The sequence below is a fragment of the Mobula hypostoma genome, chromosome 19 (genome assembly GCF_963921235.1).
Source record: "Mobula hypostoma chromosome 19, sMobHyp1.1, whole genome shotgun sequence".
Lineage (NCBI taxonomy): Eukaryota > Metazoa > Chordata > Chondrichthyes > Myliobatiformes > Myliobatidae > Mobula > Mobula hypostoma.
This window is the reverse complement of record NC_086115.1, coordinates 58,465,706-58,492,731: the sequence shown is the minus strand read 5'-3', so window position 1 is coordinate 58,492,731 and position 27,026 is coordinate 58,465,706. Positions and strand designations below refer to the sequence as shown.

The 27,026-nt window shown below is 43.7% G+C and overlaps 1 protein-coding gene across 2 annotated transcripts in view; it reads left to right on the top strand.

Moving 5' to 3' along the window:
* Positions 1-27,026, top strand: part of nrap (nebulin-related anchoring protein) — a 119,342-nt gene that overhangs the window by 16,508 nt on the left and 75,808 nt on the right. For both annotated transcript variants that reach the window (XM_063071983.1, XM_063071982.1), the window contains exons 9-14: positions 3,802-3,918; positions 5,731-5,835; positions 13,274-13,381; positions 17,405-17,509; positions 23,418-23,516; positions 23,817-23,921. In XM_063071983.1, the coding sequence (XP_062928053.1) occupies positions 3,802-3,918; positions 5,731-5,835; positions 13,274-13,381; positions 17,405-17,509; positions 23,418-23,516; positions 23,817-23,921 (639 nt within the window). The remainder of the gene's footprint in view (positions 1-3,801; positions 3,919-5,730; positions 5,836-13,273; positions 13,382-17,404; positions 17,510-23,417; positions 23,517-23,816; positions 23,922-27,026) is intronic.

Sequence of the window (27,026 nt, the reverse complement as noted above, 5' to 3'; positions counted from 1 at the left end):
TAGATTGTTTTCAAGAAACTGGTGTACTATATGACAATCTCCTTAAGGTTGTTATAGCATGGAAGGTCGTGGGGATGAGCTCTCACTATCTATTAAATGTTCCCAATTGCATATGTTTCAAAAAGCCTCTGACAACCAAGTCCAGCTCCTGGCCTTCACGTGTAGCTTAGCTACTAAGCCAGGTGGAGCTGGTTCTACTGACAAGAGAAGGGACAAGGGTAGGTTACTGGCATCTTAAAACCAGTCACTTTGGGCAGACGGGGCTCGTCAGCCATGGTTGGCAGCTCATCTAGGAGAAGGAGAACTCTGGTCTTGGACCTCCACTGCCTTGCAGTTATACCCACTCATGGGGAAGGCTTTGGGAGTAAACCCTGAGGTTTAAACCCTAAGGCAGTCCTATGTTGAGTTCAACGCAGACTGGTAACCTAAGCGATGCTGCTAGTTCCTAATTGTATCAGTCTCTGCCATTCCTTTTGATTCATCAGCGGTGTGGAGAGGGGGAACCCTGCTACATGGCAATAACTTGCTCTCCATATTGTACTGTCCTGGCTTGCGTATCATGTAGACAGTTGGGACACAAGATCCATGGTTGACCCTGACGAACGGAGGGCTTCTGATAAGACAGATGCTCAGAATGAAGCGAAGTGAACTTGTGCTATGTTTATCTATACCCAGTTTCCAAAGTGAGCCACGATAGCATAGGTAATGCCAGGGTGCTTCCCTGAGCACAGTGAGAATTCTTACTTGATCAAGTTTCTGTATCCTCTCTGAAAAGTAAGAACAAGCCCAATACTAGATTACTGTATTATGCCAAAGTTTTAGGCACATATATATAGCTAGGGTGCCCAAGACTTTTGCACAGTACTGTATTTGTCAAGGTGGAGTGGGGAGTGAATTTGTACATCTGGGAGGAGCAAAGCATGTTGGGAATGGCGAGGGTGGAGCACCGCGGGAGGGTGTGGCACAGTTGGCAGGGAAGGAGTGCCAGGGGCAGGGTATGGCTTGGGTGCAGGCACACCCAGCACTGTGACCCCAGGCAGGGTCAGTTGATTTCAAACAATTGGTTTATTGATCATTACAGAATGTCTCTCTGGTGCTTCCTGCTCCCTCCTCTCTCCCTTCCCCTTTTCCCAACCATGATTCCCCTCTCCCTACCCCCTTCTCACTCTCAGTCCACAATGGAGACCCATATCAGAATTAAGTTTATCATCACTCACATATGTCATGAAATTTGTGTTTTTTTGCAAGAGCAATATAGTGCAATACATAAAATTATTACAGTACTGTGCAAAAGTTTTAGGCACCCTAGCTAGATATATGTGCCCAAGACTTTTGCACAGTACTGTATGTGGCTGCAGTATTGCAGTTTGTTCTTCCCTGCAAAGACTATATCCCAGAGATGTGAAATTCCCTCTTCTTCTTATTGTGTCCACGGACAGTCTATACATGGCCCAGCCAGAACTGGACACAGTTTTGTGCCTTGTTGTTGAAAATTCCCTGAGAGGCAGCATAATCTGTCACTGAGAATTTCAGGCATGTGAATGTACCATTACCCTAATTTCAATCACCCTGTTTCTTCTGATGTCAAGCGGGTTCCAATTACTAAATCAGGTTTCAAACTTCCAGAAATTCTCAATAATTTGATTAAAATTTGTTATGTTAAGCAACATTTTGATTTCATGTTGTCTCCAAAATGAATATGCATAACTTTATTCCAAATATAGCTATTTTATATATAAGTAATAATGTACTTGTGTGCTGGGGTGGAGATACATCTCCAGCAAAGGAAGTGTAAGGCACTTCTTCCCTCTGCTAGCCAGTAGGTCACCCTTTGGCAAGGTGTAGCACCTGCTTGGCTCCCCAGTCAGGGTCACGTGAATCCATGGGAGCAGGTGGTGGACGGTGATCTCTGGATTAGAACCCCTTGTTTCCCCATTTTTTGTAACAATTTAACAAATCTCATCACCCACAGATAAGAGAGCAGACTGATAAATTAACCTTCCTGTAGCTAGTGATTGATTCTTGACTTGGAAATCTTCAATTCACGCTCATGTGTTAATCATTATCTCACTATGTCCTGTATCGTATGATGTAGGTGATCATGAATTTTCCTTTTTCTCCCAGACCTTGTCTTTTTCCACCCACATGGCTTCACCTATCATCTTCCAGCTAGCCTCCTTCCCCTCCCCTCCACCTTTTTATTCTGGCGTCTTTCCCCTTCCACCTTGGTCCTGAAGAAGGATCTCGCCCCAAAATATTGATTATCTATTCACTTCCATAGATGCTGCTTGACCTGCTGAGTTCCTCCAGCATTTTGTGTGTGTTGCTTTGGATTTCCAGCATCTACAAACTTTCTCATGTTTATGATTTGACCATGATTGTTACTGGCCGATTTTTCTACGGAAGTGAATATCTCCAAAATGAATATGCATAACTTTATTCCAAATATAGCTATTTTATATATAAGTAATAATGTACTTGTGTGCTGGGGTGGAGATACATCTCCAGCAAAGGAAGTGTAAGGCACTTCTTCCCTCTGCTAGCCAGTGACCTACAGGAAGGTTAATTCATCAGTCTGCTCTCTCATCTGTGGGTGATGAGATTTGTTAAATTCTTCTGGGCAGTGTCTTTACAATACGGGTAACCCTAGTCATTATCAATACTCTTCAGAGACTGTCTGCCTGGTTTGGTGGTTACACAACCAGGACTTGTGAACATCCACCACCTGCTCCCGTGGCTTCATGTGACCCTGATCATGATATGGGGGCTTAGCAGGTGCTTCCCTTATCCAAGGGTGACCTGAAGGCTAGCAGAGGGAAGGAGCAGCTTACACCTCTTTTGGTAGAGACGTATCTCCACTCCACCACCAATGCTTTATCTACATTTGTTTTATTGATATTGTTGTGACAAGGGTGTCATTTATTACCTGCTTTCCCTCATCTTCCTAGTGTTAAAGATATTAAAGTATCATTTCTCATTGCAAAACTCAAAATAAAATTTTTGCCCTTCTTAAAATGTACCTTTTGCCTTCCTGATTCATGATACAGTCACACAAGAGATTCTGCCACTGCTGGAAATGCAGAGTAACACACACAAAATGCTGGAGGAACTCAGCAGGTCAGGCAGAATCTATGGGGAGGAATAAAATGTCGTTGTTCTCGGCTGAGACCTCCATCCTTTATTCAGTATCAAATCAATATCACTGACATATGTTGTCAAAGTTGTTGCTTTGCAGCAGTTTTCCTTTTCATAAACAAGTTTTCCTCTCCATGGATACTGTCTGACCTGCTGAGTTCAAGATACAGTATATTTTTATGTTCTGCAATTTACAGCTGATATCACCATGGTTATTATCCCCGTCAATTTTTTCCTTGCATGTCAAGCACATTATCGCATATTATGTCTTTCTTCGGTATGCTTTCCCGTCAGCTTGAAATGTAGACACATACCAGTCCCCTAATCTAATTCATTCATGACCAAGACCTGAGAGCTGTGTAACATCTTCTTTCTTAAAATCTTTAAGCTTTTGATTGTCATAACCTTGACCCTGACAAACAATCATTGATCTTTTTATTCTGAAAACTTAGTTGTGTTCCAAACTTTGAACCTTTGCCCTTCATTCTCATTCTTTAATAGAGGGAAAGATGACATGTGGAAAGTAGTCTTTGAGGGAGTTTTTTAAGACGAATGAGTACAAGGATGTAAATACATGGTTAATTGTTGTCGTTAAAGAAACATGATGCTGAAAGGATGATACATGATTAAGACATTGTTTAAGAGACAATTTCTTCCCGATTGCAGATAAAATACAAGAAAGACCTTACACAGATGAAAGGATCAGCTCAATACCACACAATGACAGCTGAAGAGAACTTAACCATGAAACGTGCCCAGGAAGTTAACAAGCTTGTCAGTGAGGTAAAGGAACTTAATTGCTTGTGTATTTTTATACCTATCGGCAAGGAGTCATAACTGTAAATTTTCATAAAATTCATTGTTCTCAAAGGAAGACTGTTCACAGTTTTATTGATTTGTTGTGAGGTAATTAAAAATATTAGTGTCCGGTATGAATGGATTTCCACCCGATGATCTATATTTGTAGCTGATGCCTTTCCAGTCTTACTAATGACAGAGGTTGTACCAGACTTACTGGTGATATATTTCTGCAATAAAGGGCCATGTTATGTCTTTATCTCAGGAATACACAATAAGATTTAACATGAATTTAGTAATTTAGTTGATGCAAATACTGCTCTATTGATGATGGTTTGGAACTCCTGGTTCTACCTGATCTCGAAGGTCAGGATAGAATTTGGTTGGGAGCACTGCATTTAAGTACTAGGTCTAGAAAAGTGTACCTATGGAAAATTTGGGTTCCAGAAGGTTGCTCCACCCAAGAATCGTCTACAAAGCAAAGGAAGTTGCAGCATCTAAGTTGCCTCAGTGATTACAGCAGCTTTAGGATTGACCCTGTTTTTGACGAGGAAATTATGTCAACAGATCAACATTGGTCTATAAATGTTTTACATAAGACTGAAAAATAAAGGAACAGCATTCGGACAACTGACCCATCGATCTGTTCCACCATTTGATCATGGCTGATTTAGATTTTTTTTAAATTCCATTCTCCCATCTTCTCCCTGTAACCAACTAAGAATTTATCAGTGATAACATGAAATCATTTCCTAATCTGGTTTGATATCACCGGCATATGTCATGAAATTTGTTGTTATGCAGCAGCGATACATTGCAATACATAACAATAAAAACTGTAATTACACATGTCCTGGGTGATAGGGGACCATAATGATGGATACCACCTTTTTGAGGCATCACTCCTTGAAGATGTCCTGGATGCTGGGGAGGCCAACTATAAAACATGAAAATGTACAGATTAGTAACCAAATGTAAATCGTACAGTTGGTCAAGTCCGATCAAATTCCCCTCATCAGCTGATACTAGCCTCGATGTCATTTTCTTCTCACGTCCCAAAGAGGTGCTGGTTGGTAGGTTAATTGGGAATGCAGATTGTTCCTTGTGTGCAGGAGAGTGATAGCATCAGGGTTGGGGAGGGGGGGCATGTGGGGGTGCTGTTCAGGACGGGGGAGGGAGAGGGTGTGGAGTGGCAGTGGTTCTGAGAGGAATGTGAGGAAACTAAAATGAGCTTAGTGTAAGATTAGCGTAAGTGGGGTCTTGATGGTCTCTATGGACCCAGTGAACTGCAGGGCCTGTATCCATGCCAACTGGCTCATGATTCTATTGAAAACTCAGCAATACCACTGCCAAAAACATTCAGCCAAATTGGCTGGAGAATCATCAGCTGGCAAAGCGTCTGAGGTTGGTCAGGAACTCAGAGGAAGATACATTATTAGAGGGAAAACTGGAAGAAAGTACTCTCTATCATTTACTTTGTCTTAACAGCACATATGATTGTCCAATTAATGTTAAGCTCAAGAGAACTTAGGTTACTTGCCAAATTTATACAAAGGCTTTGGATACTTGATATTTGAAATATTGTCATCCCAAAATATGTGTTTATTTAAGTTACAGGGTACAGTACTGTGCAAAGGTCTTAGGCACACATACTGTATATAGCTAGGGTGTCTAAGACTTTTACAGAGTATTGTATTTTGTTTATTTTCTTGGAAATGGGAAATGTATTTCAATGTAACTAACCAATCACTACTTTATATTCCTATTAATTGACTATTTTATTGATAACTTTTTCAGATTGGGTACAAGAAGGACCACGAGTCATCTAAGGGTCACAGCATTAACTACTGTGAGACACCCCAATTCAAGAATATTGCTAAAATATCTAAATTTACAAGCAATGTAAGTCATCCCAACTTCGTACAACTTTTAGGGATAAAATTGTTGCTCCTGAAATCAATGATAGGATAATTGTTGTATTTCTTGTATTTAATTATAATAAGAAATTAGTAAGCTATATTTATTCTTTGATATACAGTACTATGCAAAAATCGTAGCCACATATGAATTGCTAGGGTGCCTAAGACTTTTACACAGTACTGTGTTTGTCAACGTGGAGTGGAGACCAAGTTTGTAAATCTGGCGGGAACAAATGATGTTGTGAATGGCAAGATTTGAGCGCCGCAGGAGGGGTGTGGCAGAGGGGTAGTGCTGGGGTGTGGGTGGGGGTTTGGCACAGGTGCAGACACACCCAGCCCTGAGACACCAGACGAGGTGCTTTGATTCCAAGTAATTGGTTTATTGATCATTACAGAACATCTCCCTGTGCTTCTAGCTTCCTCTCTCCCTTCCCCTTTTCCCAGCCATGATTCCCCCTCTCCCTGCCCCCTTCCCACTCTCAGTCCACAATAGAGACCCATATCATCACTCATTTATGTCATGAAATTTGATTTTTTTTTTGTGGCAGTGTAATATATAAAATTACTGCAGTACTGTACAAAAGTCTAGCTATATATAGTGTTACGTACCCCGTAACTGGGTTGCCAAACCAGCAGAAATGGATCACTCAGTTGGAGTCTGGAGTACTAGAACTAAGAAAGTTTTATTAAAGAAACAAGCAACACAGTAATCGAAAGGATAATAAATGCAACAGTTCAGTGATGATAAACACACATGTGCACAGAATTAAGATAACAGCATCAATCAAGCTCTATCGTTGTCTAGGGGTAAATGACCAATTTCAAAATGACTCAAAGTTCAGTCCAGTTTAGTAGTTCAGTTCGCAGTAATCGTTGCCATGGCGGTGGACAACGTGGGGGAAGAGAGAGATAGAATAGGAACAACTCATCATTCAGAACGGCTTCACTCACAGACCGGCGAGATGGCTCACAAACAGCTTTTGGGCGGGTCCTTGGTGATGTCACCTGAGGTCACCGACTGTGACCCCTCCTCCAGATGCGGTCGATCCTCTGCAGTGAACCCGGCACCCAGGCAAGGGCGGACACACACCGGGTTCCCGCTGATCGTACCTTTCCACCCTTGTCGTTGTCCGGTACTTCTCACCACTCGTGAGAAGCGTACCGCTTCCAGGGTCTCGTTACCTCGGGTGGCGTGTGTGTGTGTCTTAGCGAACCTGTCCCCTTTTTATCCCCCTGCTGGGGTATCGCCTGTCCATCACTTCAAACAGTTCAGGGTTCAAAGGGGGGAGCCGCTCCAGACAGCTCTTCCTCCCACATCCCTTCATTACACATCCCCAGACGCTGCTCCATTGTTCCTTATCTCTCCTTCCCCTGAGGGCAGGTGGCAGACCAACTGCTGATGCCACTGATGCTAGCCCAGGCCAGCAAACATCTTAATTTTATGTGTATTCTCGTAACACTTCCCCCCTTTAAGGATTTTTACCGGGAGGTAAAAATTACAAACATGACTACATTATCTGATACATACACAATATACATCTTTAACAGTTATTTAGCTAATACAGAGAATTTGAAGCTGTCAACACCTTGACAGACAGTCATCACATTTTCTGTTCCTTTTACACGTGTTATTAATAATCCCTTAGACCAGGCTCCAACTCAGCAAACTTCATAGTGGCCAAAAACACTGATGAATTGCGACCAATGTAACCTCTCATTTGGTTTTGTCCCGGACCACAACAACAAGGGTCGTCCCATTCCGACTCAATTTTCCCTCGCAAGGGCTTAGTAGGAGGGGGACGGGTATTGACCGCAGAGTTATTGCAAAACTTCCTGCAGTACCCCACCATCTCCAAAAGCCTTCTGAGGGCCCTCTTGTCTGTCGGGGTTGGGAGGTCAGCGATAGCCTGCACTGTAGCTTGCATCGCTGCCAGCTGCCCCTGTGCCACCACAATTCCCAGGTAAGTGACATTCGTGTGGCCGAATTCATTTTTCCCAAGGTTCACTATCAAGCTGGCTTCAGACAGCCGTGTTAAATTGCCAATACACACCTCTGTGTTCATCAGCCCTTTAGTCACTGAATTACTCAAAAAATATGGGTGTTGTTTACTTGGCTGCCCTATTGTAACAGACATAACCCAACGTCCCAGTTCTTTGCATTTCCTCGGGACAATCAAACACATGGGTGCGAGTCGTTTAATTACTCCTTCGGGGATTAAGGGAGAGACCTTATCAGTAGACCTGGCCAAAACAATAGCCTTCTCCCATCTGACCGATCCCATCCTAATCTTTTCAAAATGGTTTTTTTCTCTTAGCAGGGGGCCCCTAGCTTCATTGATTTCCACGCTAACACCGACTAGGTTTGTTAGCATATCAAAAGCCGGTGACCGTCTCAGTTCGCGTCGGTCATGATCAATAACATTTTTCCCCCTGGGCAGCCGGTAACTCTCTTTCATGATTCCACCAACTGTTTCCTCCAGCACCGCAAAATGTCCACCGGGGGGTACCTCGTGGGCCATGTTAAAAACCTCATCCCCATAACTCTTTTGCACCACCCCCCATTCCTCATCTGCGGGTACTGTACTTGATTTCCCTTTCTTCCTTAGCACTTCCTCCTCCGCACAATAGCTTGTCAAGGCTGTGTCAGAGAGAGCGGTCTCGGCAAAAACCATCAGCCCCTCGTCTCGCTCCTGCGTCTGCACAAATTCTTTCCTGGCTACTGCTACGTCCGTCCCAGCTCCCTCACTACCTCTTATCTCACTACACCCTGTCTCATACAAGGTTGGCAGAAATGTTTCAGCCAAATTCACCATCGCGGGCGGGGCCTCCATGCTGGCAGGCTGACCCGTCAATCTCACGACTGGGAACACGATTCCTCCGGCGATGTCATTACCGAGCAAGACTTCCACGTCTTTCATCGGTAATTCGGACCTCACCCCGATCGTGACTAGTCCAGAGACCAGGTTGCTCTGTAAATGTATCTGGTGCAAAGGGACTGACTCTGTCCCTTCCCCAACACCTTTGACCTCTACCTCCCCAGTCTGGGTCTCTGAGCTAAACTCTAATACACTCTTCAATATCAATGACTGACACGCTCCCGTGTCTCTCCAGATCCGCACTGGAACTGGTTTTAACCTCTTTTTCACTGACACCAGTCCGGCCGAGATAAACCTCTCGCGCCCTTCCTGGACTTTTTCAGACCTGTCCTTCCCTAGCGGTTCGCTTAACAGCTCGATACAGCCATTCAAAATTTCCGCTTTTCCTTTCCCCGTCTCCTTCCTTGGGGCAAAGCACCTGGACGCAAAGTGTCCGACTTTCCCACAATTATAACAGACGACCCCAGGAGACTTCCTACCAGGCTGCTCCCGGTCTACCTTATCCTTTTCACTAGTCCCCGGCTTACTTTCTGACTTTTCCGGTGGACTCCCCCCGCCGTCCTGACTACCCTTCTGGTAGCCTTTACTCGGGGCAACCTTCATTTTATGCGTCAACGCATACTCATCCGCTAACTTAGCAGTTGCGGCTAACGTGGCTGCCTCTTTCTCATCGAGGTAGGGTCTCATACCCTCAGGGACACAACCTTTAAACTGCTCAATCAGAATCAGCTGCAGCAGTCTGTCATAATCCCCCTCTACCCCCTTCGAGGCGCACCAACGCTCACAATATGTTTGCATCTCACGAGCAAACTCCAAATACGTGCGGTCCCACCGCTTCCTCGCATTCCGGAACCTCTGCCGGTATGCCTCCGGGACCAACTCATAAATCCTGAGGATGGCCTCCTTCACCACCTCATACTTCTGGGCATCTTCCGGGGATAAAGCGGAGTAAGCTTGTTGGGCTTTCCCTTTCAGTACACTCTGAAGTAAAACAACCCACTTATCCCTCGGCCAGTCCTGACTTATAGCTACTTTTTCGAAGTGGAGAAAGTACCGATCCACATCGGTATCGTCAAATGGGGGAACCAGCCTAACCTCCTGGGTCGCCCGGAACCCTCCACCTTGGTTCGGCACGAGCCCCTGCTCGGCCCTTATCTTTAACTTCTCCAGCTCAAATTCCCTTTCCCTCTGTTTCTCCTCTCTCTCCAACTGCCTGTCCCTCTCTCTCTCTTCTCTCTCCAACTGTCTTTCTCTCTCTTGCCTTTCTACCTCTTTCTCTCTCTCTTCGTGTTCTAACTGCCGTACCCGGAACTCATGCTCGAGTCTCAGTTTTTCAAGCTGTACCTGTACTGCGTCTCCAGCAGGTTTTTCAACAGACACCTCCCCCAGCTCACCTTGGGGAAACACACCTTTAGATACATAGTGCTCTACAATAGCTCTGTGTATCTCCTCTCTCCTCATTGTCGACTTCACCTTAGCAAGATTCACCCGTTTGGCCACAGCTAACAATTCCGATTTCCTGGCATCCTCTAATGCCTCCAAGGTCGGCGCCTTTATAAATTCCTCAACCTCCATTTCTGCTGTTTGTCTTTTCTTTCTTTCGGGAATTTTAACCCAATCAATTTACTCCGTCCCAAATTTAGCGTTCAAAATCCCGGACGAGCCCCCACTTATGTTACGTACCCCGTAACTGGGTTGCCAAACCAGCAGAAATGGATCACTCAGTTGGAGTCTGGAGTACTAGAACTAAGAAAGTTTTATTAAAGAAACAAGCAACACAGTAATCGAAAGGATAATAAATGCAACAGTTCAGTGATGATAAACACACATGTGCACAGAATTAAGATAACAGCATCAATCAAGCTCTATCGTTGTCTAGGGGTAAATGACCAATTTCAAAATGACTCAAAGTTCAGTCCAGTTTAGTAGTTCAGTTCGCAGTAATCGTTGCCATGGCGGTGGACAACGTGGGGGAAGAGAGAGATAGAATAGGAACAACTCATCATTCAGAACGGCTTCACTCACAGACCAGCGGGATGGCTCACAGACCAGCGAGATGGCTCACAAACAGCTTTTGGGCGGGTCCTTGGTGATGTCACCTGAGGTCACCGACTGTGACCCCTCCTCCAGATGCGGTCGATCCTCTGCAGTGAACCCGGCACCCAGGCAAGGGCGGACACACACCGGGTTCCCGCTGATCGTACCTTTCCACCCTTGTCGTTGTCCGGTACTTCTCACCACTCGTGAGAAGCGTACCGCTTCCAGGGTCTTGTTACCTCGGGTGGCGTGTGTGTGTGTCTTAGCGAACCTGTCCCCTTTTTATCCCCCTGCTGGGGTATCGCCTGTCCATCACTTCAAACAGTTCAGGGTTCAAAGGGGGGAGCCGCTCCAGACAGCTCTTCCTCCCACATCCCTTCATTACACATCCCCAGACGCTGCTCCATTGTTCCTTATCTCTCCTTCCCCTGAGGGCAGGTGGCAGACCAACTGCTGATGCCACTGATGCTAGCCCAGGCCAGCAAACATCTTAATTTTATGTGTATTCTCGTAACAATAGCAACACACATAGAATGCTGGAGGAACTCAGCAGGTGAGGCAGCATCTATGGAAATGAATAAACAGTCGAAGTTTCGGGTGGAGGCACATCTTCAGGACTGAGAAGGAAGGCGGAAGATGCCAGAAGAAAAAGCTGGGGGGAGGGGAAGGAGGCTAGCTGGAAGGTGAAAGGTGATGCCAGGTGGGTGGGAAAGGTCAAGGTTTGGAGAAGGAATCTGATAGGAGAGGAGAGTGGACCATAGGGGAAGGGGGAAGGGACCCAGGGGGAGGTAATATGCAGGTGAAAAGAACTAAAAGGTCCGAATGGGGAATATAGGATGGAGCGGGGAAATTTGTTTTCCAGAGGGAGAAATTGATAGTCACGCCATCAGGGTGGAGGATACCAAGACATGAGGTGCTGCTCCTCCACCCTGAGGGTGGCCTCAAGAGGAGGCCATGGACTGACACGTTGGAACAGGAATAGCATTGGGAATTAAAATGTTTGGCCTCCGTGAAGTTGCACCTATGCGGGGTGGAGCAAATATATATATTTGCCTAAGAATTTTGCACAGTACTGTAATGGTATCGTACTCTAGATTAAGTTTATTGAACATGTTCACTATTCCCTCCATCTCTTGGGTTGCTGACACAAATGACACATTTCACTGTTTGTTTCAATGTTCTCGTGATAAAGACACTTGAATTTGAATCACTTAGGTTAAAATTCAGAGCTTATCTGCTATTGGCTTTTTGTATATTGTGATTCCCCTTTAGTGATTGTGTAGATCTATAATTTATCCAGATGCAGTATAAAGTTCCTTTTACTTTGCATGCTCTGGACCCCCACCATTAACCGAGGGATCTGTGGACCCCAAGTTGGGAACCCATGATTTAAACAGTTACTATTATTGCAGACCAATTCAGTAAACATCCTTCAGTATCTGGACTCCTGCAATTATATTGACAAGTAATAATATTCTAAGTGGTAGTCATATTACACGTGCAAAGCTGTTGGATAGTTCACCAAGAAGTGATCAGACCACATTCTTTTGATGCTCAGTGCCATTGCTATAATTGAATTCCCCACCATTAATGTTCTTGGTTTTGCCATTGACCAGAAAGTTAACTAGATTGAGAGAGGGGAAGAGATGTGTCTGGAGGAGATGGAACTGGAGGGTGATTAAAACAAAACAAAGACAGGGAGAAAGAGAAAGGAATTGCAGGAACTGGTCTGTTCTGACACAAACTGGAAAGGCTGGTTATCTGAAGCTGCATTTAGTTTCCTGCTTGGTTTATATTCTCTTGTTTCACTTCTTCCAGACAAATCACCCAAAGTTAACACATCCTCATTACGCCCTTACAGCCAGCACTACCAATACGTATGTCATTCACTCTCTCCAGATCTTCTACACAAATATACCCTTTCTTTGTCCTCTCCACCCCCCTGTAACTTAAAGCATTGTTAATTTTCAACCCAATTCTGCTGAAACGTGAATGCCCAGAATATTTAAGTATTTCTCCCTCTACAGATGTTGGATTATTTCTGCCATTCTCAGTTTTGATATTAACATTAATGCATAAGGTAGTGTAGTGGTTAGCACAACGCTCAACGGTACCAGGAACCCGGGTTCAAATCCCACCACTGCCTATGAGGAGTTTGTATGTTCTCGCCGAGACCACAGGCGTTTCTTCCGGTACTACGGTTTTCTCCCACAGTCCAAAGACCTACGTGTTGGTAGGTTAATTGGGTCCTTGTGAATTGTTCCATGGTTAGGCTAGGGTTAAATCTGGGGATTTGCTGGGCAGCGTGGATTGAAAGGCCAGAAGGGCTTGTTCCGTGCTGTATCTCAATAAATAAATAAAAAAGTATAGTAATAGCATTAATGTTCCATAAATGGAATTCTCTTCTTTTGACGTAAGACAATTCTCAGTCAGTTTTGCTGGTTAAGTAGCTTGTGACTGTGTGATTAAAACATGACATTAATATATTGCTCTATTTCCTTTGCATAGCTCAAGTACAAAGAAAACTACCAAAACCAGGTGAAAGGTCACTATGAAGGCGTTGGCATGGATAGGCGCACAATGCATTGTATGAAAGTTGGAAGTTTGGCAAGTGATGTGAGTGTCACTAAAATTAATTATTATGAAGTTCATTGTTAAATTCACTGATCAGACCTATATTATAGGCCTATACTATAGTGGATACTATAGAAAGAGTGCAGAGGAGATTTATAAGGATGTTGCCTGGATTGGAGAGTGTGCCTTATGAGAGTAAACTCGGCCTTTTCTCCTTGGAGTGACGGAGGATGAGAGGTGACCTGATAGAGGTGTATAAGATGATGAGAGTCATTGATTATGTGGATAGCCAGAGGCTTTTTCCCAGGGCTGAAATGGCGAACATGAGGGGGTATAGTTTTAAGGTGCTTCGAAGTAGGTACCGAGGGGAAGTCAGGGGTAAGAGTGGGTGGTGGGTGCGTAGAATGCACTGCTGGTGACAGTGCGGGAGCGGGATACAATAGGGTCCTTTAAGAGACTCTTAGATAGTGCTTAGAAAGATAGTACATGGAGCTTAGAAAGATAGAGGGCATACAGTAGGATAACTCTAGGCAGTTTCTAGAGTAGGATACATGGTCAGCACAACATTGTGGGTTGAAGGGCTTATGTCCTAGACCTTCCTCGGAATGACTAGGCAATGGGATTCACTGCTGCCAAACACTCGGTGTGGGGAGGATCTTCCAGTGCACTCTGTAAACCTGCACCATTACCATGGTGCAGCAGAATGGCTGGGGAACTGCGGGACGGTGGTATTCCACAATATCTGAGCATCACTGGAATGACAGCAGTGAGGCACTTCAGGAAGTCTGAGGCTTACAGTCGCACACACTTGTACGGGACTCCCAAACTTCCTGATAGTTGTACAGTCCATCTCTGGGTAATGAGTGGTCTCTGCTTTTGCAGACATTCTCAAACCAAATTTGAACACAAGTCATAAAAATGTACAAAAATCACGATACGGCAACCAATCCTTCACGGTGTTGTAATGAATGGTATCAACAACATGTAAGAACGCAGAGGTGTGACAAGAAAGAACAATCACCAAAAATGGGAGGGGGAAGAGGGAAAGAGAGGGAGAGGGAGGGGAGGAGGGGATTGCTAGGGAGCAGAAAGGAGAAAGAGAGAGAGGGGAAAGTAAGGGAAGGGAGGGGGAGGAGAGGAGAGGGAAAGGAGGGAGGGAAGAGAGGGTGGAAGGGGAAGGGATTGAGGAGAGGGAGGGGAAGGGGAGGGAGAGAGGGGAAGGGGAGGGAGAGAGGGGAAGGGGGTGGGAGGGAAGGGATCAGGGGGAGAGGGAGGTGGAGAGAGAGGGAAGGGGCAAAGGGAGAGAGGGAAGAAGGAGGGAAAAATGGGGGAGGGGAGAGGCAGAGAGTGAACACAAACTAGTTTGGCTGTTCATAGGAGTGAGCTTCAGTACGTATGACAGACTATTAAATTTAATATCATGGGAGCTTGTTCACAGGTACAGGGTCGATAAGTTAGGTATTCATAACCCTGAGATGACTTGTACCATGCAGAATTGCTATCATTGCTAAGTAATTTCATGTATATTATGTTCAGTAACGATTTCTAATTATAGCCCCATTCTTTTAAATAATGATGTTAATGAGGTCAGATTATGTGAGATCCAATGTCAGTTTATGCTGAATACCACTGCTAGAAGTTGTAAAGACAGTATAGACAGCACAGACAGTAACTTTATGTATGGCAAGACTCTTCAAAAAAAATAATGTCAATTTATGCCTTTTGTGAAACAATGCAAAGAACACAAGTGAACGATGACAAGCTTTTAAGTCAAGATAGCATTTCACTTTAATTTGTTTGATTTCTAATCCAAAACTGTTTACAGAGGCGTAAACACAAGAGATTCTGCAGATGCTGGAAATCTAGAGTAACACACACAAAATGCTGGAGGAACTCAGCAGGTCAGGTAGTATCTATGGAAATGAATAAACAGCTGATGTTTTTGGCTGAGACCCTTCTTCAGGGCTTGCTTATTTTCTCCAGCATTTTTTGTGTGTTATTCCAATTTACAGAGGAAATATAGTCTCAAATATTATAATAGTTTTGTTATGTGCTTGGCTACAGTAAATATGACTTTAATTCTGAATAGATTACAAATATATCTATCTACTTGTTATATTTTAAGGAAAGCTATTGAGTGTATGCAGAAGTCATATTCTAGAAAAAAAACTAACAATTTAATAATGAAATAAATATCTTGAAGTAACATATGATTCTGACCTAACTCTAACTTAAACCTGCTGGTTTGACCAAGCAACAGTTTAACTCTTGTTTACCAAAGTTGGCATTTACTTAACAAAAAGACATTGCTAAATGCATACACGAGGAATTCGGCAGATGCTGGAAATTCAAGCAATTCTAGAGATGCTGCCTGGCCTGCTGCGTTCACCAGCAAATTTGATGTGTGTTGCGAGACATTGCTAAGTGCCAATTTTCAGAAAATTTGCAGTACAAAGGGCATGAAACTTGTGCACGAGAAGCTCAGAGTTCATAATGTAGGCAAGAGGCAAATCACGCAAATAAAGATGGGAAAAAAGTAAATATTCAGATTTCCAAAGAGAAAATAATTTTTGTAAGTGGGGAGCCACAGTTGCTTAACAGTTAACTACATTAAAGTAACTCCTAGGTAAGGAATCTGTACGTCCTCTCTGTGGAATGTGTGGGTTTCCTCCGGGTGCTCCGGTTTCCTCCCACAGTCCAAAGACGTACTGATTATTAGGATAATTGGTCATTGTAAATTGTCCCGTGATTAGGTCAGGGTTAAATCAGGCATGGCTGGAAGGGCTGGAAGTGCCTATTCAGTGCTGGCTCTCAACAAACTAATAAATAAGTAATGCTATTACAGTGCTGGTGACCTGGGTTCAGTTCCAGCCACTGTTCATACGTTGTCCCCATGAATGTGTAAACTTCCTCTATGTGCTTTAGTTTTCCTCCCACGGTCGGAAGGTTAATAGTTTAACTGGTCACATGGGTGTAATTGGACAGTGTGCAGCCAATGGAACAGTGGATGTGGGACAAATGCAGGGAAATTTGGGTGGCACGGCAGCGTAGTGCTGAGCACAATACTTTACAGCACAGGTGACGCAGGTTCAATTCCTGCCACTGCCCTGTATATTCTGTATGTTGTACATTCTCCCTGAAACTGTGTGGGTTTTCTATGGATGCCCCAGTTTCCTCTCACAGTCCAAAGACGTACTGGTTGGTGGGTTAATTGGTCACTGTAAGTTGACCCGTGATTAGGCTAGGGTTAAATCAGGGGATTGCTGGGTGGCGTGGCTTGGAGGACTGGAAAGGTCAATTCCACGCTATATCTCAATAAGTAAATAAATGATAGATAGGCAGACAGCAGATAGTCCTGGCCTAGACAGGAATCTTGGTTGGCATGGACCATTTGAGCTAAGTGTCTATTTCCAATGTGTATGTCTGTATGACTAAGAAATCTAATAGAGAATTCAGGACTAACTTCATTACCCAGAGAGTGATATGAACAAGGATTTCCGTACTGTAGAGTTATATAAAGCGCACCCAAGAAGATGGGATGCGATGATAGTCTGGCCGTTGGATACCATTAAGCTGACACCTGAGAACAAGGGAAGGGAAATCTAACAGAAGTCAAAGAGAAGATCCTTTGCTGACATACTTTGTAAACTACAAAATATTGTAAAATATTTAACAAATCAGGTAAAAATAATTGTAACCAGCTTTCTTTGGAGTCAGTCGAAAGCATTTTCTCTTCAACACAAATTGCAGAATGACCTTTTTTTTAGTAATTATCGTTATATTTTATGAACCATAAGATTGACTATTATGTTAGATACCATTGCTTAGTAACAATCAAACCTTTTTTGGCATGCAACATAAGAATAAATATTCATTTTCTTGATGGAGTCCAATACACTCACTGCTGATTAACGGTTCACAGAATTATGTATTGATACCTGCCAAGATTCAGCTTTTGTCATCGACAGACTCAGATTGTTTTCAAAACCATATTGGTGCTAATCCAGTAAATACAAGCTTCTTGAAAGAATAATATTTAATGCAAAATTCTGACTTATTTTTCAGAGGAAGTACAGAGGTGGCTTGGAAGGGGACAAAATGCTTTGCTTTTACCCAGCTGACATCACAGCTTCGTATGAGACAATGAAGAAACTGGTCCCATTAAAAGATGTAAGTGTCATGTTTTGCAACTTCAAAACATTAAACTAATTCAAAGGAAGACACAGGAGTCCAAAATGTGAGTCTAACTTTGTGTTTACTTAAGCGAGGCACGCACGTATGACGTGGTAGCATGATTATGTATGCAATTAATGTATTTATACATATAACCTGTAATGAATTACTTAGAAGAACAACAATGCTTAATCAACCAATATAAATACACACACACACACACAAAATGCTGGAGGAACTCAGCAGGCCAGGCAGGAAAAGAATACAGTCGACGTTTCAGGTCGAGATGCTTCAAAAATTTTGGATTACTACATTGTGAAGTCTCTTCCAGGGATGCCTACCCTGAAGAAGTTGAAATCTTCCCTATGAAGTGTCTCAGCCCGAAACGTCGACTATACTCTTTTTCCATAGATGCTGCCTGGCCTGCTGAGTTCCGACAGCATTTTGTGTGCGTTGCTTGGATTTCCAGCATCTGCAGATTTTTTCTTCTTTGTTAGTATGTACACAAGATTACTCAAATATTACTGAACTATTAAATACACAACATTCCTCGCAGCTTATCTATAAACTCCAAATCGAAGGAGGCTGCATTTCAACTATATATACAGTTGCAGTTGTCTGACAATGATAGGAAACCTGTGCAGGAGTTTTTAAAGAGGAAAAGTGTTGCACTGGGGCAGTTCCACTCTCTGAACCTCAGAAGTCCGGGTCCAGTGATATAAACAAGCATCACAAACTGGGGTCTTCCTTGGTTGCAGTGAATGACCATGACATCTTCTGGCCTTGTCATGCCCTTCACTCTCCACGGAACGTTGCAGTACCGATTTCGGGGTCTTTGGGTCTCAACTGCCCAGTGCCGACTTCACATGCTTGGCCAGGCAAGTCTACATCTTACGGGGGTATGAGGCCACCAGCTTCCCTCACCTAGTTTTACCAGCCTACTGAAGCAGTGTGCTGGGGTGTGGCCACTGTCACATGCAAACAGCTACTTGGAGCCACAGGTGAGAGCTGAGTGTCTAGTGGGGATCAAAGGTGAGTGAGCTGCCCCAGAATGGACATGACAAGCCCCTTCACCAGTGTGCTACCCCTGCCTGGACACCACATGCACCCTATGTATAACAGTCTAATATAAAATACAACTACTATGTACCGGCATCCACAGCTAAGTAAATTTTAAATTGTTCCATTTTAGGCCTAAGGATTTAATCGCTGTGGAGGATTTCTTACTCTTGTGGATAATGTTTTCTTTGATGAGAGGGATTGCTCTGCTTGACAGGTGAGACTTGTGGTTCTGAGGCCTCCTCTACAGAGTTGACTCAGAGCCTGCAGGAGGTGGTTCTGACAATGGTAGCCACCTTTCTTGTTCTTTTCTCAGCTTTTCTCTCTGGATCCACTTCTCCCCCAGCCCTGTTTCTTTCTCTTCTTTTTCCTCACATCCCTTCTCTCTTCCGTGCCTTTCTCTCTCTCTCAGTCATGTTCTTTTTCTCTATCTCTTTCAACTTCTTGTCTTCCTTTTTCTCCTTTCTAGGACATGCATCCTGATCTTGGGAAGGTGCACTTAGTTCTGAGTTCTGAGACTGCAAAAGTGGTTCTGAAAACTTCGGGCACCTTTCCTCTTCCTTTTTCTAGTTTGTGCATCTTGATCTTGTGAAGGTGCATATAGTTCATTGTTCATTCTCTTATTAATCTGTCTATTTCTCCCTTTACAACCTGATCTCTCCTCTTGATCTTCTCATTCACAGCATCATCTGGCAAGTCCTCTATTTTCATATCCCTATTGACTCCTTTCTTTTTGGCCTTCCATTCATCCAGATGGGTTTTGGTTTTTGCATCTACTTTTACAAGCAGCTTTTTGTCTTCCACTTGAAGTTCATGCAATAACCTTAATGCACGCAGAGTAGATTCTGATTCTTCAAACTCACAAAAGCTGAATGGTTGCAACTTTCCTGAAGCTCTTTGAACTCTTTCCCAGCTTAAAACTGAGCCTCATTCACAAGTAACTGCCTGATTAACATATCCTTGGTCCAATATGCTTTCCAGCCAGAGGCTGGCATCAACACCCGTTTGTCCTCGGTTGGACACTGGTTCATGGTGTCCAGCATGGAGACAGTTGTGGCATCACCCACCACCTTTCTTAATTCACTTTTAGTTGACTCCCTTGCAGGGGATGTGACATGCAAATGGTGAATGGATCTCCAATCAAGTTGTCGTCGTCTCAGTCAATCTCGCCCCCACAATACTGGCCCTCCTGCTTTTACCACATACAAGCCCAATGTGGCTCGTTGGTTGCTGTCTTTCACTGTTATGAACATCATTCCCCATAGAACTTATTTTTTTCTCCAGTATAAGTTTTTAGTTGAATATCTGCAGGCTTTAGTATCTTCAAAATGCTGTTCAAACTTATTTTGCGGAATGACTGAAACAGCTGAGCCAGTGTCCAGTAACATTTTTATTAAGTTCACTTGTCTATTGTTAGTTTTCTCATTGTAAATCTCAAGGCTACATAGTCTGGTGTCACTGTCATCATTATCAGATTTTTCATCACAGCATGCAGATTAGTGGTCTTCTCAAAACTGCAACTTGACTTTTTATCTTTTTCTCTTCTCTGAGCAGTTTGTTTATTTTTATCTGCCCAACATATTCTTTGTATGTGTCCTTTCGTTGCATTTTCTGCAAGTTTCACCTTTAAACATGCATTGGTCTGCTGTATATGAGCCACTGTGACAAGGTAATGTAATTTGTTCAGCCAGGTGGAGGCAGGTACAGGCAGGTTTCTGTTCAAATGTTGCAATTATGTTCATGCTCAGTTTCATTCCTGACTGCGACTCAATTGCCGTTTCCATTGATAGAGCAATTTCAACTTCTCTTTTAAATGTAACTACTACTACTATGTCGACTCAGGCCTAGGGGGCCGGCGTCAGGCACGATGACGAACTCTCCACTTCTCCCTCTCCCTCATCAGTGTGTTCAGTTCATCTACATTAGCTGCACTGCTGTCTTCTAGGAGCGTGTTGACCGTAGTCTTGGGAGGGGGCCCAGGGTTCATCCTCCCTTGCTTGGGCTCCCATATGATGACTAGGCTGGCAGGTAGCTTGGGGTGGCGTAGACAGTGCCCCACTAGTTGCAGTCTTTTCGCCTCAATTTTAGTGGTGAGCATCAGTAGGTTGTTATAAAGCTCGACATTCGTCATGTGCTGTTGCCAACTCACGTCAAGTGCCATCTGGAGCATTTGTGTATAGCAACCATCCAGAAACTTTCGCATAGTCTTGGTAAGTGTCCATGTCTCACATCCGTACGTGAGAATGGACTCTATGACCGCTATGAAAATCCTCTTTTTAAGCCGTCTGGTCAGGTTCGATTTCCAGATTTCCTTCATGTCGTTCATAGCCCTCGACGCCAGCGCCTTCCGTATCTTTATGTCCTTCTCCGAACTCATCATTCTTGACCCGAGGTACTTGTAGTCAAAGACTTTCTTAATGGTATCATTCTTTATGGTCTTGAGAGTACCTTCGTCGCAGTTAAACGCTATGTACTCTGTAAATGTAAGCTGTGCTTGAATTAGGAGCTGTTTTTGAATGCTTTCTTGTAAGATTCCACAAATGACACAATCCCTCAGTGCATTATAAGACCATCACTGAACTGACAATGCTCAGACAATCTCTTCAATTCAGCCACATACATTGAAATGGACTCCCCTTCCTTTTGATTCCACTTGTGAACCCTAAAGCATTCTGCATTCAACAATGGCTTCAGTTCTAAATGTTTTTGCATTACTTTCACAATATCAACAAAGCTGATTTCTGCTGGCTTGGTTGGAGCTGTTAAACGTTGAAGGAAACTTAAATCCAATGCACTTAGCAAAATTTGTAATCATTTCTCATTGGCTATTTCATTTGTTCAATTAGCCCAGTACATGTGAGCCCATTACCTGGTGAATGTGTCAAACTTTCCAATGTAGTCAGCTAATTCTGCTCTACTTTTTAATTATTATGAACCCATAAATTCTTCAGTTTTCTACCTTTTTTTAAACTCAATTGTGTTTTCACTTCCAAGGAACATGTTGCAGTGCTGCTTTTTAAAAAAAAAACTCAACCATTCCTCTCTGTGCTTCAACAGGTTGGTATCTGTCTTAGGTTTGCTGTAAAAATACTTTGTTTGTAACTTCATAACATTAAACTAATTCAAAGGAAGACACGGGAGTCTGACATATGAGTCTAACTTCATGTTTACTTAAAGTGAGGTGCACATGTATCACATGGTAGCGTGATGACATATGCAATTCATGTATTTATACATATAACCCATAATAAATTATTTAAACAGTCCTTAATCAACTAATATATACACAAGAATATACAAATATTACTGAAATATTAAATAATACAACAGTAAGTTTCTTCAGTAATCTACCTGTGCCACTTTCTCTTGGTGCTGGTTCTTGCTAGGCCAGAGTTCCACTGTCCTTTTCTACCTTTGGCGGGAGTAAGCCCAAATATCTCACCCTGAAACGTCGACTGTTTATTCATTTCCATAGATGCTGTCTGACCTGCTGAGTTCCTCCAACATTTTGTGTGCGTTGCTTTGGATTTTGAGCACCTGCAGACGTTCTTATGTTTATAGTTAATTTTATCGGACTATTTGAGCCATGTTGGTCATCATAGGCTAAAATATCTCTTGACGATCCTGTTCCTCTATCCACCCCCCCTAACCCCAGCTACTTTGGATGTTTTTTGGAGCATTCCCAGTTTCAATTGTTCACTCTGACAACCGTGTTATCAACCACCAGGCCTAGAACTCCCTCGTTGAATCGTTTTGGCTCCTGCCTCTCTACTCTCTCCACTGCTTCAATATGCTTCATGGGATCACTTAATAGGCCAAAATGTTCACCATCTTGTTAAATATTTCTTTATGTCAATTTTTGTTTAGTGTGGGCAGTCCCCACGTTCTGTTCCTGAGAACCCACATGTTACACAAAAGCACTGTGTGTGAGAGAGGATCACAGAAACAGCTCTGCTGGGAGAGCGAGCAGGCTAGGGAAGAGTGCTCACCAGTTGGCCGAATGGACTCTGTGTGTGAGTCTACTCAGCTTGATATTACTCGTTGTGGCTCGGGGTGGGGGTACGGTGAGAAGCGAAACGATCCACGTGACAAAAGAATGCCTGTGGCCCCACGGGATCCCACAAATCCATCTTCATCCATTCTGCTGGCTTCCCGAAAACTTGTCTGTATGTACGAATGTCTGTAGATTGGGTGTTTGTAACACAGTGAGGTCTAGAAATGTGGCTTCAGACACTCAACTGTGTTAAATGCACTGAGTATTCTTGTTACAAAGTTGTGGTGAGGGGCAATGTTTAATTTATATATGCCATTTGTTATGTTACTGTAAGCATCAAGGAAATTAGTCCTGGCTGCCGTTCTTTAGGAAGGGTTTTTGAAGCCCTCTGTTGGTCTGGGTGGACCGCGGATGTTGCGTACCAGCTCTCTACATGATATGCAAACCAGGGTAGTACAATATGGAGAGCAAGCTGTTGCCCAGGTAGCAGGCCCCCCTCTCTCCATGCAGCTGAAAGGAACGGCAGAGACCATTTCAGTTTGGCACCAGCGACGTCGCAGGAGTTGCCAGTCAGCGTTGAACTGAACGTAGGACTGCCTTAGGGACTCTAGCTCTAGGGTTTTCCTCAGGATTTACTCCACTGGCTGTTGGGCCGAATGGCTTCTTTCTCTGTTATAAAGTTTAATAATCCATATTTTAAGCATTTGCTGTTTCAGGACAATTGTTCTTCTTACAGAGTATGCTTGTCAATTATAAATGCTTCACATTTTTCCGAGAACTTATTCCTTGTTATCGCTGCAATGACTTTCTGTCCATCTCTCTTATCCTCTGTGCTTTTCTGTGTGGTCCTAGATGTACTACAGGCAGCACGCAGAGAAGCTGAACTACACATCGGTAACAGACACTCCTGAGATTGTTCGAGCAAGGACTAATGCACAGCAGCTAAGTAATGTAAGTTATTGTAAAATAACTGAATTAACAGTTGGATATGGGGTTACTTGGGACACCTATGTCAACTATGGGGATAAAATAATTGTTTTAAAAACGCTGTCTTTGAGGGAACATTTTTAGAGTCATTGGAAAGGAAAGTGGTAAATGCAAATTTTTTTTCCTTCCTCTTTTTTTTCCAGATTCTCAGCAGGAAAGCTCTGTGAAGAGACAATTTACTGCTATCGTTGTCATTTTGGTAGACATGTTTAACTTGCTTTGTGTTTTAGTTACAAAGTTGAGCCTCTACCTCTTCCTTTTCAGTTAAATTATCGAGCGCAGTACGAAAAGACTAAAACCAAGTACACGTTGCCTCTTGAAGTACCACAGCTAGTTAAGGCCAAGGCTAATGCTGATCTTTACAGTGATGTGAGTATGGAACCCTGCTTTAACTTTATTCCACATCAGAGCATAGTGCTTTATTTTATGAAGTGATATCAATAATTTAATCGTTAATCTGATTGCTATCTTGCTTAGTTTTTGAATACAGTCAAAATCGTGTCTCAGGTTCATGTTATTGTCATTCAACCATACAGCGAAACAAAACATTGTTCCTCAGGGGCCAAAGTGAAAAACACGGTGCCTACAGTCACGCACAGCACATATAGTCACGATCCAGCACAAATTGCTATCAGCACAACTCCCTGAGAGGCAGGGCCTAAAGACTAACAGGTTGACATGAAGCATGAGGTGCATGGTTATGTGAGACAGGATAATGCTACTGGCACTGTTATAATGAAACAAGCAGTCGTATAAATATGTGAAACAACAGCAATAAAAGATGAAGAGTGACCAGTTGATCAGTGACCAGGGCATTCACTCAGGGTATACTTGTGCTTTTGTCTTGGGTTCTTAGCTCCCAGTGGAGCCTAGACCATTGATGACCTTCCGTCCAAATCAGCGGTCCCCAACCACCATGCACTACCGGACCGCGAGGAAACGATATGATTTGGCGATATGAGTCAGCTGCACCTTTCCTCATTCCCTGTCACGCACTGTTGAGCTTGAACACACACGCGGTCATTACCCGCGCGTCATCCATGTCAGCGCAGGAAGGAGATCAAATCCTCAAGCTTGCAAATGACGGCGGGCTGAAAAGTATGTTTGACATAACATCTCTGCCGGCATTGTGGATCAAAGTCAAGGCTAAATATCCTGAGATAGCCACGAAAGCACTGAAAACGTTGCTTCCATTTCCAACATATCTCTGCAATGAATGCAACGAAAACTAAATTGCAGAACAGACTGGACACAAGGAACCCCCTTCGAGTATCGCTGTCTCCCATCACCCCTCGATAAGACCGTTTTGTTGCAGGAAAACAAACCCAGGGCTCCCACTGATTCAGCGATATTGGTGTGTTGCAATGATTTTATATGTTCATACGGGGAAAATATGTGCTGTGTGTTTAATATCCAAATGTTACTTAAAATGTTATGATGCTATTGATTTATAAGTGACTTATATATAACCATATAACAATTAAAACACGGAAACAGGCGATCTCGGCCCTTTAGTCCATGCCGAACGCTACTCTCACCTAGTCCTACCGACCTGCACTCAGCCCATAACCCTCCATTCCTCTCCTGTCCATATAGCTATCCAATTTTTCTTTAAATGATAATATCGAAGCTGCCTCTACCACTTCTACTGGAAGTTCGTTCAACACTTACTTCAAGCTCCCCTGTCCTCCCCTGATAATTGACTTATTACTATATTCATGCCAGGAAAATATGCGCTGTGTGTTTAATATTAAGTTCATTAGATAAACCCTTTTAGAAACGAAATTGAGTGTATTAGCCACTTATCACCGATATTCCGGTCGTGATTAACACCACCCCCCCCCGAACAGAATCGCCAAAAATGATTTGTAGAAAAAAATCGACACGTACACGTACGCGCAAGTCACGCATGTGCACTGGTGCCGTGCAGAGCTTCATGGTCATTGTAGTCTGTCTTGGGGTAAACACAATGTATTTGACTGCTACTCTTGTCCGTTGGGGCCCCCGGTCTACATCATCCAAAGTTGATGGGATGGTTGGAGTTCATCAATGTTTCTGCAATCCATCGTATCCTCTGTACAGGGGATTGGAATATACAGCTTCACCAGTTGGCCAGCCTTATCTATTTCTACCTCTCACGAAAGGGGTGTAGGGTTAGATTTTGAAAGGTGCACATGTGTACTGAGTGGTTTTAAATCTGTGCTGCTCTCCTTCATCTAACTAAGATTGATGTGTTTAGTAAGAACAGAGGAGGTTTAGAGGAGGAAAGGTCACTGGAGGGGTCAGTTTGCAATCCTGCGCACATAACCCCAAATGGAGCAGCAGGTGGCTTAAATGACATTTAACATCTATTGGTGCTCATCATCATAGCTTGTCACACCAGACAGCCAGCCACTCTCGTGTTGTTTGGTTGATGTTGAGCAGGTCAGTGTCAGCTAAATCAGGTGAGAGTGGGCAGTTGCGCAGAACGTGTTCAATGTTCTGCACCCTTTCACCACACTCACAGGATTCGCTGGTCTTTAAACCCCACTTCACCATATTGTCTCCCGTCCTACAAACTCCCGCTCTCGCTCTGTTGAGAGTGCCCCACTTCCGTCTGTCAAGCAATGCCCCGCCTGGTAACATTTCTGTGGGGTCTTGCACTGTATTGTTTGGTGAGGTTCTGGCTTCTGTTTGTTGCCGGAGGTCAATCCTGTATGCTCGGGGGGATGTTCCGTGAGGTAGTTCCTCCACTGTGGCAAAGCTTTTCCTCGATTTTAGGCGGTTGGAAACTGGCACATGATGGTGTAGTGGGTGCCGTGGATCCGAGTTCTGTTTACCTTTTTCAATTTTTCTTGTAGTGTGTCTTTGGATATCTGGGGGGATCTATCGGTGCTGAAGAGCTTGAGAAAGGGAGGGTGGGAGGAGAAACTGGGAGGAGGGACACAATGACAGGGAGCATCGTCAAGCAATGAGCAAGTGCACCAGACTGGGCCTTTGAGAGAGACTGTGGGTGATATCCAGGATAGGCACCTACCCCAAGGCCCAAGACATGCAATAATATTGCCCAGGGAGGGTGTACCCTGTAGATGATCACCCATAACATTTCAAAAACATGAGAAAAGCTGCAGATGCTGGAAATCCAAACCAACACAAACAAAACACTGGAGGAACTCAGCAGGTCAGACAGCATCTCTGGGAATGAATAGATAGTTGATGTTTCCGGCCCAGACCCTTCAGGACTGAGAAAGAAATACCAGATTAGAAAGGTGGGGGGGGGTGGGGTTGGAGGGGAGGGAAGGAGGCTAGCTGAAAGGTGATAGGTGAAGCCAGGTGGGTGGGGAAAATCAAAGGCTGAAGAAGAATGAATTTGACAGGAGAGAAGAGTGGGCCGTAGGAGAAAGGGAAAGAGAAGAGGACCCAGAGGGAAGTAATAGGCAGGTGAGAAGAAGTAGAAGATCAGAGTGGGGAAGAAAGGAATTGAATTGTTTCCTT